The sequence below is a fragment of the Sinocyclocheilus anshuiensis genome, unplaced genomic scaffold (genome assembly GCF_001515605.1).
Source record: "Sinocyclocheilus anshuiensis isolate Anshui unplaced genomic scaffold, SAMN03320099.WGS_v1.1 scaffold1154, whole genome shotgun sequence".
Lineage (NCBI taxonomy): Eukaryota > Metazoa > Chordata > Actinopteri > Cypriniformes > Cyprinidae > Sinocyclocheilus > Sinocyclocheilus anshuiensis.
Window position 1 is genome coordinate 244,121 of NW_015542345.1, and position 17,696 is coordinate 261,816.

Below are 17,696 nucleotides of genomic sequence, written 5' to 3' on the forward strand. Positions count from 1 at the left end.
TCATCTCTCTCGGCGTCTGTTCTGTGCAGTGAGCGGCAGAGAAGCAGCGCATTCAGTTGGCCGCACCGCAGCAGACTTGTCAATAAATGAGTACAAAACACCTGTCACTTACTGATTGTTTGGAATTATACATATGAGCGTAGTTTGTCTGTTAGTATCACATGCACTTTTTTGTTTGTTGTTTTTTTTAGTTTGTTACTCAGACGCAGGCAGTGCGCTGCATGAGACAAAAAAGTAATATAGCCAAAACAACCGCATAGCCGCTCTTGTAGAAAATATGGTTAGCACCCGGTCATGCATGAAAAAAAAATACCGTCATGTACCGTGAAACCGGTCTAATTTTGAAAAATACCGTGATATAAATTTTTGGTCATACCGCCCAGCACTACTTGGCACAAAAAACTCTTTAAAGATGGAATAATGTAAGGAAATGGGGTAATTGTCATGGTATAGTGGGAGAAGTGTGTATTAGGGACTGGGAGAACAAAAGCACACAGCTACAGGACAGCCTGGCCTGGCTTTTTCTGTTTGTTTCTGAACAGATGATAGAAATCCAATTAAAACAGATACATCAATGGCTTAATCACTGTGGTGTCATGATCTCCAGTTCTCTGCATTTAATGTCAAATAACCAAACTAAGACAGACTAACCAAACTAAGTCAGAAAGAAAAATTATTTAACAAACAGAAACCAGAAGGAGAGACAGAACTAAAATAACAGTGAGAAAAGAAAGAGAAGGGAATCCCAGCAGCAATGCAATCAAAAAAAATGACAGAAGTGGCCAAAACAAAGAGAGAGAAAAGCAGAGGTACCTGGTTTCTATAAGCCTGAAGTTCAGCTTCCAGCTCATTGATCTTCTCCTCTCTTTTCAACAGCTGGGCTTGAGCTTCCTGTCTGCCCAGGAACTCCTCATCAAACTGGAAAACAAAAATCATATCAACAGAGATGACAAAAACACACACACAAAAACATAACCATTCTTCTACTGATGTTTGAACGCTGCTTAAATGTCTTTTTCTGTTAGCATTATGTACTAATGCTGAGCACTAATTATTGAAATAAAATATGATTACACTAGTATGAAAAATACAAAACACAAATTCAATTAAAGGACTATGAAAAGAGTTACTTAAGAATATTTTTATTAAATAAGCTGGACACATTTTCTAAAACAGATCTTACCGACACCAAACAGTAGTGTACTGAAACATACCACACAACCTTTTAAAACACAAAACTAGTCTTCACAAAAAAAAGTTTACTTTCTTAAAAAATGTCTGACTGTAAATTTTCATGCCTACATTGCAAAAAAAAAAAGTGCATCATAATGCACTTTAGTATGACCATCCTAACCCAACAAGTTTTCATTCATCGAGTTCATTTCTTAGATGTAAAGCCATAAAAAGCAGTTCTGCTAGTTTTAAAAGTTAACTAGTTATCTGGAAAGGATGTAGTTAAAGAGCTGTGGTTATATAGATCTGTTGCCCTCGACCACGTACACTTCGGCCCACAATTATAAAGGAACGCTCCCAACAATCAATACAAGGGCCTTTTTAATCTCAGAATACTGTTAATCACAAATGGCTGTTTGAACGATTTCAAGTAATCTTGCCTTAATTAAAGAAAGCTAAATGGTGCGGTCGTGAATGGTCTTCATAGGCCACATACTTCATTAGAGGAGCCAGAGTGAGAAGAAAGAAACAGAAAACAAGGGAGGGGTGGAAGAAAAAGAGGAGGGAAAGAAAGGGCACTTGCCTTTTGAGCTAACTCTAAGGCCCTCTGTTCAAACTCCTCGGCCCTGGCTTTATCCACACACACCTCTGCAGAGAAAGCACGGAGAGATTAACCATTTCAGTTTGAAGTAAACAAACTAACTTGCTCAAATAGAAAAGCATACACACCTAACAGGTGGCTGAAGTCCACATCCAGACGCTTGCGGTAGGCAAAGTCAGGATCTGTGCCACTACGATGGAGGACGATTTGAGAGACACACTCCTCTATGATCTTAAAATACTGAGGCCTGGAGGACAGAGAACAAGAGAGAATAAGAGAGAGCGAGGAGGGAAGAAAAATCAGTGCATTGTATTATCTTTTTGAGAATACGGTACCACTGACTCAGGCACAAAATTTGAAAAATTGTAAAATTAACTCTAAATCCTCTGACAGTAGTGATACTGGCTTATACAACCTATTAACTGGTGCGATGAAAATGACTGAGTCCTTTAAATCTGCGATGCTGCTCGACACTCGCATAAAAGAGAAAGAGAGACATAAAAATGGAGAGGAATATGGAGAGAGACATAACAAAAGTGAGAAGGGATGACGTACGAGATACCGTAGAGTGAACTCAGCCGCATTTTAAAGTATAATTTAAAACTGCAGCCAGGCAATAAGGAGTCTGGCTTTTCTATCCCTGTTAAATATATAGTTATATATTTGAATAAAAAAACTGAAGTAAATAGTGAATTATAAACTGGGTTGACATGTTTAATAAATCTAGCCTTTGTGGCACAATACAGAATTTGAGAGTCTTTTCTTAAAATGAGTGAAGTTAGCAGAGCTTTGGAGGGGAAAGTGGAAATAATTAGGATCAGTCAGGCTGAGGTGATGCTCTTTGATCTGAGGTCATCATTCTGACCTTTTACAGGAATCATTTCTACATGGTACTGTGAAGTTGACACCCAAAATACAGCATAATAATTTCTCAAATGCAATTATAATCAAAATCAGTCTTAGTATTCTAGTGCCATTAATCATGTTCACTAATTGATATACTTGACTACAGCACAAATAAAGTGGCCAAATCAACCACATAGTGAAATCTCCAACATGCTTATATGGTTTACATAAATTAGGATATAAAATTCAAGTTACTATATTTTCAATTTTAGAGTGAGTCAGCATTAAGGACACATAAACCTACATTCCCTTTATGGAATAACTGACCATAAAAAGAAAATAGAAAACAAATAATAAAGCATAGCCTAAGTGTATGCAGTCATGCGGTCATGGCATAATCATTTCCATAATGAAAGAGCTAAACGATCACTCCTTGACCTGAATAGCACACCAATTGGCATGTGAATGTGTATATTAATGTTGTAGGTATATACTGCCTATCTGCAGTGGTTTTTAAAAACTGAGTAATATATCCTGTATTCTACATATTAGGAGCTTGCCTTTTGATCAAGACCAGGTTTAACACACCTCCAGCTGTGAGCTCAAAGACATGAAAACTCTCTTTGAGCAGACGCCACAGATGAAAAGAGAGAGAGAGAGAGAGAGAGAGAGAGAGAGAGAGAGAGTATATATAATGTGGGCATGTGTGATGAGAGGAAGATGAAAGCAGGTTTATTCTCTTTGTTGGACACTGCCATTGGATGGTTTGGGGGGAAGAGACCAGCATGGCATGTGGACTGCCCATGTAGAATAAATGGCGTTCATGGACAGAGTTTAGAAAGAAATGTTTATATGGTGAGAAGAGCTTACTGGGACCATTTAATAAAAATTGACCAATTTACCAGCAGGACTTGAGGAGGAGACACAACAAAGTTATTATTATTTGGTCAGAGCCGAATTTATTTGGTCAGTTTAGAAACAAGTAAAGAACGCTTTGGGATACTTATATTTTCAGGATTAACTGCAGCATAGGAGATAAACATTTTTCGCCAAGACTTCCCTCCAGATATCTATATAATAAACTACAATTTTAAAAACTTTGTTCATGTTGACAAATACAAACCTACCTGAATTATGGCAAAATATATGAAAGGCTGATATAACGAAGGACAGACAGACATAAAATGACTGATAGAGTGAACGACAATCGTTAGAGTGAACAAAAGATCAATAGAACAAACGGACGTTCAATAGAGTGATTGATAGAGCGACAGAACGATTAAACAATCGGTAGAGGGAACGACAGAGTGAACAAACTCAATAGAGCGAATAAACAATCAATAAAGCGAAAGATATACAGAAGATATAGTGGAAGACATAGAGATAGATATCTCTCTAAGCAGAATGGGCACTTCTTTTCTGTACCGGTGCTCAGCAGATGGTCTCTATCTTTACACCTGTTTCCCTTTGCACTTCTCTCTTCTGTCAAAGCTGTTATTCTTCACACAATACAGCTCACCGGCTAAAGAGCTTCAAAAGCTGTTCTCCAACACACAACACATTGAGTCATTAGCGAGACCTTAACGCCGGGAGATATATGCCGTTGCATCACTAGCACTAATTAGTCAGAAATTAATAAAAACCTCAGACTAGGTTTGAAAGGGAGGAGAGGCGGCATTTTCATAAAAATTCACGAATACAAGATGAATGTGATGTGACTTGTAAGGGCCCGAATAGGTTTTGAAAGACATTTTCTTTTTCCTTAGGTTTATGAAAGGTCCTTGTGCACACAATACCATTTAAAAGTTCAAACACACCTACTCATTATTTAATATCATTTGAAAATGCTTAAATTAGCAACAATAAATGCAAAACCAACACAATGAAAGAAACAGATGCATGGGAAAGGCGTAGTAAATAAGTAAAATGTTTAACATGAAAGTAGCCACACTCTATCTACATTACATGGCCACTTGTTGGGTGCTTTTCATTCACTATTCAGTCAACTTTAAAACAAAAAAATTAAATAACCCTCACCGTGTGAAATAGTCATTCCTGACCAGCAGCAGGTGCTGTAGTATGGAAAGAAAATTGCTCTCGGCGCTTGTGTCCTTCACAGAGCAGTATAACACATTTATATAGGGAAGGGGAAGAGTAATGTGGGCATGTGTGATGAGAGGAAGATGAAAGCAGGTTTATTCTCTTTGTTGGACACTGCCATTGGATGGTTTGGGGGGAAGAGACCAGCATGGCATGTGGACTGCCCATGTAGAATAAATGGCGTTCATGGACAGAGTTTAGAAAGAAATGTTTATATGGTGAGAAGAGCTTACTGGGACCATTTAATAAAAATTGACCAATTTACCAGCAGGACTTGAGGAGGAGACACAACAAAGTTATTATTATTTGGTCAGAGCCGAATTTATTTGGTCAGTTTAGAAACAAGTAAAGAACGCTTTGGGATACTTATATTTTCAGGATTAACTGCAGCATAGGAGATAAACATTTTTCGCCAAGACTTCCCTCCAGATATCTATATAATAAACTACAATTTTAAAAACTTTGTTCATGTTGACAAATACAAACCTACCTGAATTATGGCAAAATATATGAAAGGCTGATATAACGAAGGACAGACAGACATAAAATGACTGATAGAGTGAACGACAATCGTTAGAGTGAACAAAAGATCAATAGAACAAACGGACGTTCAATAGAGTGATTGATAGAGCGACAGAACGATTAAACAATCGGTAGAGGGAACGACAGAGTGAACAAACTCAATAGAGCGAATAAACAATCAATAAAGCGAAAGATATACAGAAGATATAGTGGAAGACATAGAGATAGATATCTCTCTAAGCAGAATGGGCACTTCTTTTCTGTACCGGTGCTCAGCAGATGGTCTCTATCTTTACACCTGTTTCCCTTTGCACTTCTCTCTTCTGTCAAAGCTGTTATTCTTCACACAATACAGCTCACCGGCTAAAGAGCTTCAAAAGCTGTTCTCCAACACACAACACATTGAGTCATTAGCGAGACCTTAACGCCGGGAGATATATGCCGTTGCATCACTAGCACTAATTAGTCAGAAATTAATAAAAACCTCAGACTAGGTTTGAAAGGGAGGAGAGGCGGCATTTTCATAAAAATTCACGAATACAAGATGAATGTGATGTGACTTGTAAGGGCCCGAATAGGTTTTGAAAGACATTTTCTTTTTCCTTAGGTTTATGAAAGGTCCTTGTGCACACAATACCATTTAAAAGTTCAAACACACCTACTCATTATTTAATATCATTTGAAAATGCTTAAATTAGCAACAATAAATGCAAAACCAACACAATGAAAGAAACAGATGCATGGGAAAGGCGTAGTAAATAAGTAAAATGTTTAACATGAAAGTAGCCACACTCTATCTACATTACATGGCCACTTGTTGGGTGCTTTTCATTCACTATTCAGTCAACTTTAAAACAAAAAAATTAAATAACCCTCACCGTGTGAAATAGTCATTCCTGACCAGCAGCAGGTGCTGTAGTATGGAAAGAAAATTGCTCTCGGCGCTTGTGTCCTTCACAGAGCAGTATAACACATTAAAGACATCTCCGATATCAGTACGCACTTTGTTAAGGAACAATCAAGCGCTGCAACTGCCAAAATAAAAGCAACCGATGGAAACATACAGAAGAAAAGAGCATACACTCTCTTAATACATGCAGTGCAGACACAAAGACAGAGCAAAGAACTACTGACTAGCCTTGTCACAGCATGAGACTTGTAAAACACTGCTAATGAAAGCAAACGATTCAGGATGATTTATGGTTATGATTAAATCTAAGAAAACAAAATCAATGCAGTCAGTCCATGGTTTCTGAAGATATTAATACAGTTTGCATATGGCCAACATTTTACTGTTGGAGGTCCTCTAAGGATCAAAGAATGAATGGGACAAAGAAAGAGAAGACGACACAGGGGAGGGAGAGTTTTCTGAGGAGCGTTTAAGTGTGGACAGAGTATCAAATGAAATTGCATGCATCTCAGCGTCAGAAGGATATTCTAGTTCACTTCTGATGTCCTCCAGGCGATGGGAGAACTCAATCATGTCCTCCTCCTTGTGCTCCTCAAAGACCTTCAGCTGGATATCCAGAGCATCATTTTTTACAGTGTCCAGGGTCTACACAGCATAAAGGGCAAGGGGAAACAAAGAGAAGAAAAGAGCAGATTAAATGGACCATGCCACAGAAAACATGATATTCCTTGGACTTTTGAAATAAAGGCTTTGATGTACTACTGGACGTAGACATACAACTCAAAGTTCCCTGTTAGTCCACCCAAACTATTGCTGGACACTAAAGGCAAGCACACACTACAAGAATGAGGTGCGACGGACTTCATAATTGATTAATATAGTCTGGAATTAGCTGTGTACAGTGTGCACCAACACAACAGAAATCAATAAACTGCAAATGTTTTACTTTTTATGTTTTATACACTTGGCCTAAGCTGTAAAAAACAACAATTCTGATGTCTGAATCACAAGCACATTAACACATTTCCACAAACATCTAGTCAGTATTCAGAAAGCTGGTGGGAGGTTTTTTTTTTTTTTTTTTGCTCATTTCATATGCGAAGAGGTTAGCCAATCAGAACAGAGGTTAACTGCATATAGAAATCATACAAATATAGTAGTAAAAACAGCAGGTGTTATTCTAAAAAAGCAGCTAGAAAAAGAAATTGAGGGAAAATTTATATACAACTGCTTTTGTTGCAAGAAAGCATGACTAACATTTCAAGTAGACTTTGAGAGGAAAATAAGACAAATTTGTGGAATATTGGGCACTTTATGAGAGAGAAAAGAGAAACAGTGACAAAACACCATTTTCAAAAATGTGTATTTAGAAAGAGAAAATAATCATTTCGCTTTCATTCCGTCTCTTTGTATTCCCAAGTCCTGTTTCTGAGGCAGCTTCTGTTTTGAATAATAAATAAGTCATGCGTGAGGCATTAATCTATCTCACTTCCACACTCCCTGGCTTTCATTTCACACACTTCTCCTGTTTTGTTCAGGCAGTTTTCAGTCATTTGTTGATAGAACATAACCACATTCAGAATGCCAAGAGGAGACAGACCGAGAGAAAGAAACCAATCCAATCCTGGCTGTAGGTATTGATACAGCAGAGCGACCTCTCCTTCAGGCCTTATAAATTATTCGCAGATCAATTTTACAATATTTCACTCAAGTGGACAACTCATTTAAATATTAATACACAGGCAGTGGTCGAGCCGCTTACCGGCAGGATCTCTCGCAGGCCGCAGCGCATAAATTCATTTCGGATGTGCAGCCTGAAGTCCAACTCATCAGGAGACGTTACGAGGGCATTGATGAGCTGCATGCAAGCCACCTAAAGGAAGAAGATAACATTCAGTAAGAGTATGTGTGTGTATACATATGCAGGTCTGAGGGTATGCATTTGAATTATATGTAACCGTGCTGAAATACTAAATGGAATATTTGTATTAGGATTGATTAAACCGAATTTGTCAAAGAACCATTTAAGTGAAAAAAAAGTTATTTAAAAAATAATAAATAATGTAAAAGTAATGGTAACCAGTACCAAAATACACAAGGTCCCTTATACATAAATATACTACCAAAGTACGGTTTCCACAATAATAATATTATTAAGTAACACAACTGTTTTTAACATTGATAATTAGAAGAAATGTTTTGGAGCAACAAATCAGCATATTAGGATGATTTCTGAAGGATTATTTGACACTGAAGACTGGAGTAAGGATGTTGAAAATTCAGCTTTGCATCACAGGAATGATCAGTAATTGATGTCAGTAATCTTCAATTAGCCTTGATGATTTTTTTTCACTAGTTTACAAAGCTTAATTTGAAAGCAAAAGTTAATGGCTTTGAATGTCTCACTGAAGCTTGTTTTCAAGGGAATGTATATGAGACTGCAGTTTGGACCTGTTGAAGAGCATCACTGTGGTTTATGACTCTCACTGAGCTCTCAGCCAACATAAAGGATTCCATCACCTCAGTCAAAAACTACTATTCATCTCCTCAAGCAACACAGATCATCAATTATTGATCAGCCTTCTCCACAACACTCTAAATCACACGTGTGAGAGGGAGTGTTTAGTTAAAAGGCACTGGTGCATTCAGGTGACTGAGCCGTATTGAACAGACAGTGAACTGTCTGTATAGCTCTGTGTGCCTGGACCTTCTGTTCACATCATGTCTGATGATGCAATAATTGATTATTACATAATAAACCACACCAATTCCAAATTATTTATAGTGGTGAGTCTCAACTTGACAGGCTGTGATGGCACATGATTTTTTCAGACATATTCATACAGTAAAAGTAGAGTTTTTTTAAATAATTCGATAAAAGGACAGGCCTGAAAGAGTCACTTGTTTGTGAATCAGACAATACTGATTGTGCTGTATGATTTGGATGCACAAAAAAAAATATTGGTTACCAGTTCAAGTTGTGATTAATCAAATAATCAATGCATAAAAAATGGGAGGCAATATTTCTTATCCTAAACTCATGGGGTCAAAACAAAAGACAATAATAAACGTCAATAAAAATCAAGATGTTACACAATTGATTTAGTTCAATCAATGGATCCGTCAGCTATTTAAACTGTAACTCCTGAGTTCATGTGTCCTTTGAATGATGCACTAAATGGACAGGCTCATATGATTGCTGTATGATTCTGATTTACTAAAAAGAACTGGTTCATAAAAACCACCAGTTGATTAATTGAAAATTATATAATTATAATGTTTTTACTCAAATGGCCAAATAATTGTAGTCAATGTTTATAATCCTAAACTCAAAGCTCAAAACACAAGATTATGATACTAAATAAATATTTAGTCAGTAATGATGGGCAGTATATTTATGATATTTTCACACAGCAAAAATCAAGAAAAAATGAGCAGAAGTCTTTCACAGGCAAAACCCTTTGATTTAAGAGACGATAACATTGTATTATTCATATTTGTGTGGCTCAGCGGTTGAACTGCGGGAGGAATCTCAGCAAAGTTGAGCCTGTAAGAGACACTTGCTGACAGCTTTCATGAGGGAAAAGGAAAACATATCTGCCATTAATAACCGTACAGTTTTCTTAATCTGCCTACTTCACATGCCTGGCAAGAGGCGGGAGTGGTGAGTGGACAGGATGAGGAGAGAAAGAGAAAATATATTCCTGTGAGAATCACTCACTCTCCATTAGCTCAGAGCAATACAGAGCTAAAAGAAATATCCACTAGACATAGACATGAAAACACAAATTATGAAGTGATAAAAAAACATGCTGAATCATTTACTAACTCCCATGGATGAGCACACAGACACATGCAAAACGAAAATACTTGGTATCCTCAAGCTCTCTTGAAAAATTCTTTAAAAATAACCCTCTCCAGTGCAGTCTACTGTCGACGCTGAGCGCACCCTACCTCTCACTCTTACATAAACAAACTGAACTTTATGCAGTCTGGGTGTGTGCTCTAAGAGCATCTATTTGAAGATACAGCCCCTAAATATCTCCAGCAAGAACAGAAGAGTGGAGAGAGAAAGAGAAACCCTAAAGAAAACTCCAAACTGTTCCCAGTTATAACAGCCTTTGATAAACGATTCATACGGTTAAAAGAGATCACAGCTGACTATTAGCAAACAGGAACAATAACCAGTCAATCAATAAAACATTACTAGAGGCCTCTAAACACACCAGTTGGCCTTCATGGATATTAAACAGCATGCCTTGGATGTTTTTTGGTTATTTTTCTCCTCTCATTTCATCAATTCCGGTCTAATGGAGAAAATCTGGCCAATAAGGGGCCGTTTCCTGTGTGACCTGCTATTGTAGAGTGTTCAATTGCTTCGTATAAACTATTCAACACTATTTTGGACTGGAAGAGGAATTATTTGTGCACAAATCCATGCGAACCATAAGAGCCGCAGAACTACTACATATTTTGCACTCTGCAGGTCACAGTAAAGCATTCAATTCTGTCATTATGTTAAAAGAATATAATTTTAGCTGCAACATTAACTGCTGAGTTAGAGGTTTATCCTGAATGCTGGATATGAGAAAGCATGTGAAAGTTCTCTCTATGCATGTTTGAAGGGAAAGCTCAGTGCCTCTCTTTCACCTCCCTCTGCTACCAATTAAACTAAAACACGGCTACTTTGATCAGTCTCAACAATGAAGCCACTCAGTTAACGCAGGCGAACCAGCGCATGTCGTTCTGTAGGGCCTGCACTCTGCAGAGGAGCTGGGCAGGTCACGAGTATTAGCATGCAGGCCTCACTTGAATGCATGCACATATGCTGCAACAAGAGAGCCCAGAGCCAGACATACAGGCTGACTTGTATAAATCCTTGTATAAATTGTTTTTTAAAAAAAAACTTTTTTGTTGCAAGGGTTTTTTTTTTTTTTTTTACAAAATTAATATTAGTTTAAGAGAGAGACAGAAAGTAACATAGGCCAACAGTTAGTCAAATTATAAAACAATAGACAGACAGACACAGATTTATTTATTTACGATTTAACACCACATCAGCAGCAATGGCCATATTCATGGAAAAAACAATTAAATTGCATCACTTAATTCAATCAATATCCTTTCCATATAATGTTATTATTTAACAATTTTGTTATAAAAATATAAACAAATAATAACAACAATAATAGCAATAACAATTATATAGTCTTTTAACTTACTATTGGATAAAAATTCTAAAATTATTTCAGAAGAAACCTTTTTAAAAATGTCCATTAAAGGGTTAGTTCACCCAAAAATTAAAATTAGCCTGTGTTTTACTCACCCTCAAAGCATCCTAGGTGTATGTGACTTTCTTTTTTCAGACGAATCCAATCTGAGTTATATAAAAAAACTTGTCCTGGCCCCTCCAAGCCTTTCAATGGGGGTACGCGGGTGTTGGTTGTCAACAGTTCAGAAGACGTGAAATAAAGTGCACGCATCATTAATAAAATGTCCCTCACACGGCTCCGGGGGGTGAATAAAGGCCTATTGTAGCGAATCCATGCATTTTTGTAAGATAAATATCCATATTTCAAACGTAATAGACTTTTTTCTCACTTCCGCTGACTGTCATATGTGGAAGCCGTTCCGGCGGATGACGTAAGACGTCGACGTTGCGTGATAAGTGACGAACGCGGAGACAAAACAAAACGCCGTTCACGAATTAGAAGTACAAAATGAGGATTTGTAAAGAAAAATTTCGGAGGATTTCGATATAAGCCAAGAGGAGACTGGTTTTCCTTTGCTAAAGTAAGGAAACTTTGTTTCCTTTGCTCCTGCATTTCTCAGAGGTGCGCGCACGATGCATACGTCATCTGCCGGAACGTCTTCTGAACTGTTGACAACCAACACCCACTTGCCCCCATTGAAAGGCTTGGAGGGGCCAGGACAATTTTTAATATAACTCCGACTGGATTCAACTGAAAGAAGAAAATCATATACACCTAGGATGCTTTGAGGGTGAGTAAAACACAGGTTAATTTTAATTTTTGGGTGAACTAACCCTTAATATATTCTAAATAAAAATACTGTCTATTATAATTTAAAAATGGACATTCTATTCAAATATGTTCCATACTCAAAAGAATCTTACATAAATCACAAACTGGTTTCTCCCCTTTCGATAAATATGAATGAATCAGTCTTGTCTATGTGCAATACACAGACAGACAGAACAATAAAAAAATCAGTTAGAACAAACGGTACAGAACGATGGAACGACAGAACAAACGAACGGTAGATAGAACGACAGAACAATAGACAGACAGAGAGATGGAACGATAGACAAAACTAACAATAGATAGATAGAACGATAGTTAGATAAAACGATGGCTAGATAGATAGAACGATGGATAGAATGATAGAACGATGGATGGATGGATGGAACGATTGATAGAACGATAGATAGAACGATAGATAGATAGATAGATAGATAGATAGATAGATAGATAGATAGATAGAACGATTGATAGAACGATAGACAGACAGACAGACAGACAGACAGACAGATAGATAGATAGATAGATACCCCTTTAATTATTAAATGATAAATTATATATTTTAGTGCTTTGATTTAGTTATGATCTATTTTGTTATTAGAGTCAATCAAGGCTTATGAATGTAGAATATCAAATGAAGTTGATGTCAATTTTCTATTGTTGGAGTAAACTGTCCATTACAAGATCTGTGGTTTACAGACCCTGACTCATGGTGCACTTCCGTCTTATTTGCGGGCACAGGACTAAATACCCCTAATCAAATTATTAATAATTTCTGGAATGATTATGGTAAATCTCATCAGGGATGTTTGACTAATGGCAGTTTATGCTTTACAATGCAAATGAAGAGCTGTAACTGGCAGCACTAATCTCTGTGCTTTACAAGTGTCCTGAGCCCCTGAGCATGCTGGCTAAACAAAAGGTCATGTTGACTTGTCAGAAAGGGACAGGAAATTAAGTTAGTTTTATAATGTTTCATTTAAATAAACGAATTTCATGCCTGCATAAGCACCGTACGGCTTAAAGGAGCATTAGGCATCTACTTGCATAAGCTTTTGAAATGTGTTCTTATATAAAGGACTGGTCATTAACAAGCAGATATGCTCATTTGTTTTCTTATCCTTTTCATGACGGCCTCTATACACAGTCGCTGGGGGATTTTAAAGTGTAAATTGTGTTTCAGAGGTGATTCAGAGCCTGTGACTTCATCGTTATATTGAAGTCACTATCAAGCAAATTGCTGGTGCTTCATCTCAGCATGACCATTTACCTGCCCTCAAATCTCTGAGGGAAACTTTCAAAATGGAATAGTATATAAAGCAAATGTATTTCCCCATATGAGCAATACACACAACACCAGTCTGTCACAATAGTGCAAACAGCAATGTGAAAGTGGGTAATGTTACTTTATTACAGAAGAGCCCATTAATAGACCACTAGGGATTTTGAACAGATATTTGTGCATTTTTTTTAAGATGTAGCCATTGCTTGGAAAAAATAAAATAAAATAAAATAAGATCAAATAAAAGAACATTTTCACATATTTTCTTTAGAGAGTGGCACCAGTGGCACTATCTATTTGCATGTTTTTTTTTCTATTGCAGCTATCATAGGTATAAATATGTATATGTAACTGAGTGTGTATTGAAGTCACGAGGGCATTGGTAGAACTGTATCAGCAGAAGACAAGTGAACAAGAAGGCAGATGAGGAGCAGTGAACGCTTACCTGTAATTGGACGGAGCGCACACTAAGACCTTGAACGATAGGGTTAAAGCGGGCCACCCCTCTTCCCTCAGTTGCTGTGGTGATGGCCTCAAGCACCTTCTCCAAACTTCATGCAGGAAATAAGTAAAAGTAAAAGGGTTACGGATTTGATTTGGTTTTACATTTTTTCACTGAGGGTTATGCTGGGATTGCACTTCTCTCTGGTATGGAGGATGCTTTGAGTGCACCTGTCAATTGCACATGTTCAGTGCTTACATGAAGCTGATATTTAAAAGAGAGATTAAGTAGTCATGATAAATGCTTTATGCATCTGAACTAAATGAATGCTGTGCTTATATCCTGAATGCCAAAAGACCAAAAAAATAAAAATAAAAATGCAAAAGAAGAAAAAAAAATCAGTAAAAATGTTACAAAACTATGCTATCGCACAAACTGTGTTCGCAGGAGGAGAGCTGAAGCAAATAGTAACTAACAGTAAAAGAAGAAATTACATTAAATAATGATGTAAGTTTGCATCAGAGAAAATGCCACAATTATGATGCGGTGGCCCAAAAAGCATTCGAACACTTAAAAATATATGAAATGCATATATGATACCCTATTTGACAATGTTTATGTTAAAAATCACAATAGGGGCATAAAACTCCAACAGAAAGCATATAACTGAGGGGGCTTAAATTATGAAATCAGGCTGAAATAAGAAAGAACAATAATCGCATCATAACCAAATTGATTTCAACTGAAAGGCTAGAAAAAGTGAGAAGGGAGGCTTACGTATTTTCTTCTCCCACAATGCAGATTGCAGAGAGCAGTTTGACCACATCTGTCATCATGGCTGGCTGACCAGGGTCAATGGCTTGGGCCAACAGTGCCAGACTCTTCTCCTCTCCAAGGATCCGCTCCAGTCCATACTGCAGACAGACAGAAAAAAAAAACTTATGTAAGACATTGCCCAGTGTTTCCTGCAATGCTATTCCACGGTGGCACTGAACCACTGCTAAAACTACACTGTCTCAGCAAAAGATCAATTCAATCAATCTAATTTGAACAGAATGAATGCACTAAAGAAGCAAAACAAAAAAAAACAAGAATTAAATGACTTATTCTTGCACAAAAATGCAAACAAAAAACAAAACCACAAAAAATACACTACACAACAATATTCAACAATAAAATAATTATTACTTATAATACATGTTATTTAAAGGGGTCATATGATGCTTTTTTAAAGATCATTATTTTGTGTATTTGGTGTAACAGAATATGTTGACATGCTTTAATGTTCAAAAAACACATTATTTTTCAAATACTGTACATTATTGTAGGTCCTCTATGCCCCGCCTCTCTCAAACGCTTCGTTTTCTACAAAGTCCCTCCTTCCGACAAGCACAGTCTGCTCTGATTGGCCAGCTGACCCAGTGCATTGTGATTGGACGAACACCGCAAGCACTCGTCGGAAATGTAACGCCCCTTACCATAATCGCGAGCTTCATCTTTCAAAATAAATGTAAAGACAGTAAATAATGTCATTAGTTTCACCATCAAGCCATCTTACCATCAAGTTCAACCGTTCAAGCCCGAAAGGTGAACAGTCGCGTGACAGACACAGTGATGAAGCTGGTATGTGTTTGCAGTACACAAGCCACGGTTAAGACAGCTGAATCCACTGTGATGTGACCCTGTCTCTCTCTCAGGGATCTTATCTATGCACAATCAGCTTGTAACACTCCAAAGAGAAAGGAAAACTTGAAATTGCATCATATGACCCCTTTAATAAAATCAAGCAAATCAAGCATTAATCTAAAGGGTACATTATTATAAATACGTTCCAAGGGATTGGAAATACTGAGGGATACATTAAATACAAAGTAGTAACTATGGAAAAAAGTTTTAGTTTAAATTAGAGGTGACTCTTTTAAAAAGTGGAGGAACCAAAGAAGGACACGACGTAGCTGCCTGTTGCTCTGTCCTTGAAGTAATGACAAAACTGCGATCAGGGATATGATAATAGTAGCGTGAAAGAGAGAGGGAGGGTGAAAAAAAGAAAGAAAGAAAGAAAGAAATGGCAAGCATAAAGGTGAATGAAGAACACAGACACAGGACAGAAAAGCCTTGGGGGTCTGAAACGACAAGAGCAGATCGAGACCTGAGAGAGAAGCGAGGAGTCAAAGAGGGGAGAATATCCACGTCTGAACACAGGGGGGTTCGGTTAATGACGACCGCAGCACCAACACCACAGGACGAATTTCTCATTAATTCAAAACACTGTGATGTAACTTAAAAGACTATCTCTCTCTACTCTGTCAATCTTTACATGTAATAGATTCACTTGGCATGAAATGGTTCACTAAAAGTTGACTGTGAGTGTGTGTGAGTGTAATGGTTAAAATCCTAATTCTGAATTTACATGATCTGATTATTTAGAAATTAACAAAATATGGGTCATCATGTGACTAAATTTGGAAGACCCAAATCTGTCGCCATCTTGCAACAGCACAAAATAACTTGTGACTCAAGTTTAGCAATTTTCAAGACATGAATCATCCTGAGTCAATTAATTTCTGACTAAAAAGCTTTAGGACAGCAAATTCACCAAGTTGTGTTAATTGCTTCATAACTCATGCCAATTAATGGCTCCAACTGCCATATCTCAGCCTTGTAGTCATTCAGAACAGATGTTTCTGCAGTTTTTCTTTTTTATGCAAACTTAGGTATGAAAACATCCTTCCCGCCTCAGAGGCACAGGGGAGATAGCGCGTTATCACAGTGTTTATGCGCAGTAATGGATGTAAACATATTTGAGCCATTTTCTGTCTTCATTCCGCGGGAGTTGGTGACAGCTGGACGGGAGCACCTGGCTGGCAGGCAACATGGGCAGAATGCGTCCCATGATGCTGTGGGGCTGAAGTGAGAGGTCTGGAGCTGTGACAGGCCTCTGGGTAGATAAGGCTCGTGGCACCTGTCGGGTGCTTGGGATTACACCTGACCTTCAGGGCTGGGGGGTGCGAGTAGTAGATTTTGAAACTCGCAGAAAACACAACTGGGATCTCCAACAAATTAATTCCCAGAATGACTACACAGAAATAGATGCAGAGAGTGATTTTTTTTTTCTTTGATCCTACAGAAACAGGCCTTGGGAAAACAACAATGGCCTCAACCCATTTATATTTCCTCAGTGGGTGACCATGACAGATTTCCAACTGAAAAATGCACTGATGCGCTTAATTGCTTTGTTTCCATTTTAAACAAATGGCATGTCAATTAGAGTCAATGACGTGACAATTGAATACAGTTATAGAAAAAAAAATGAAGTCAACTTGTGAAGCTCCTGAGGAAAAGAAAACTAATTACATACTGTAGATAATGACTAGATTTTTACATTTGTTGTTAAAAAATGTACCAATCTCACAACCATTTTGGGTGGTTGCCAAAGCTTTGCTATGCGGCTGCAAATATGTTTTGTAATGAGTGTTTCAAATGAGTGTTTGTAGTGCCCTGTCAGGCTCTAGGTTTTCTTTTTCCCCCAGTAAGGATGCATTAAAAATTGTCAAAAGTGACCCTAGTAAAAAAGTAATCCATTTAAAATACATTTATTTCATACTAAGTATAACTCAAATCTATCAACATATTTACTGACATATCGCTTGAAACTTACTGATATAAAAAAAAAAAAACTTATTTTGGAGTACTACTTGTGCACAATGCACATTTCTTAAAATTAAGCCTAAAATGTGTTTTAATATCAGTATTGATGAGGATTGAATGATCTTTGAAAA

The 17,696-nt window shown here is 37.4% G+C and overlaps 1 protein-coding gene across 2 annotated transcripts in view; it reads right to left on the bottom strand.

Annotated features, from left to right (window-relative positions):
* LOC107691273 (protein diaphanous homolog 3-like) overlaps positions 1–17,696 on the bottom strand; it is a 357,819-nt gene that overhangs the window by 186,174 nt on the left and 153,949 nt on the right. For both annotated transcript variants that reach the window (XM_016489790.1, XM_016489789.1), the window contains exons 7-14: positions 14,695–14,831; positions 13,921–14,026; positions 7,915–8,025; positions 6,679–6,797; positions 6,121–6,237; positions 1,903–2,021; positions 1,757–1,821; positions 814–918 (exon numbers count right to left, since the gene is read on the bottom strand). In XM_016489790.1, coding sequence (XP_016345276.1) covers positions 814–918; positions 1,757–1,821; positions 1,903–2,021; positions 6,121–6,237; positions 6,679–6,797; positions 7,915–8,025; positions 13,921–14,026; positions 14,695–14,831 — 879 coding nt within the window. The remainder of the gene's footprint in view (positions 1–813; positions 919–1,756; positions 1,822–1,902; positions 2,022–6,120; positions 6,238–6,678; positions 6,798–7,914; positions 8,026–13,920; positions 14,027–14,694; positions 14,832–17,696) is intronic.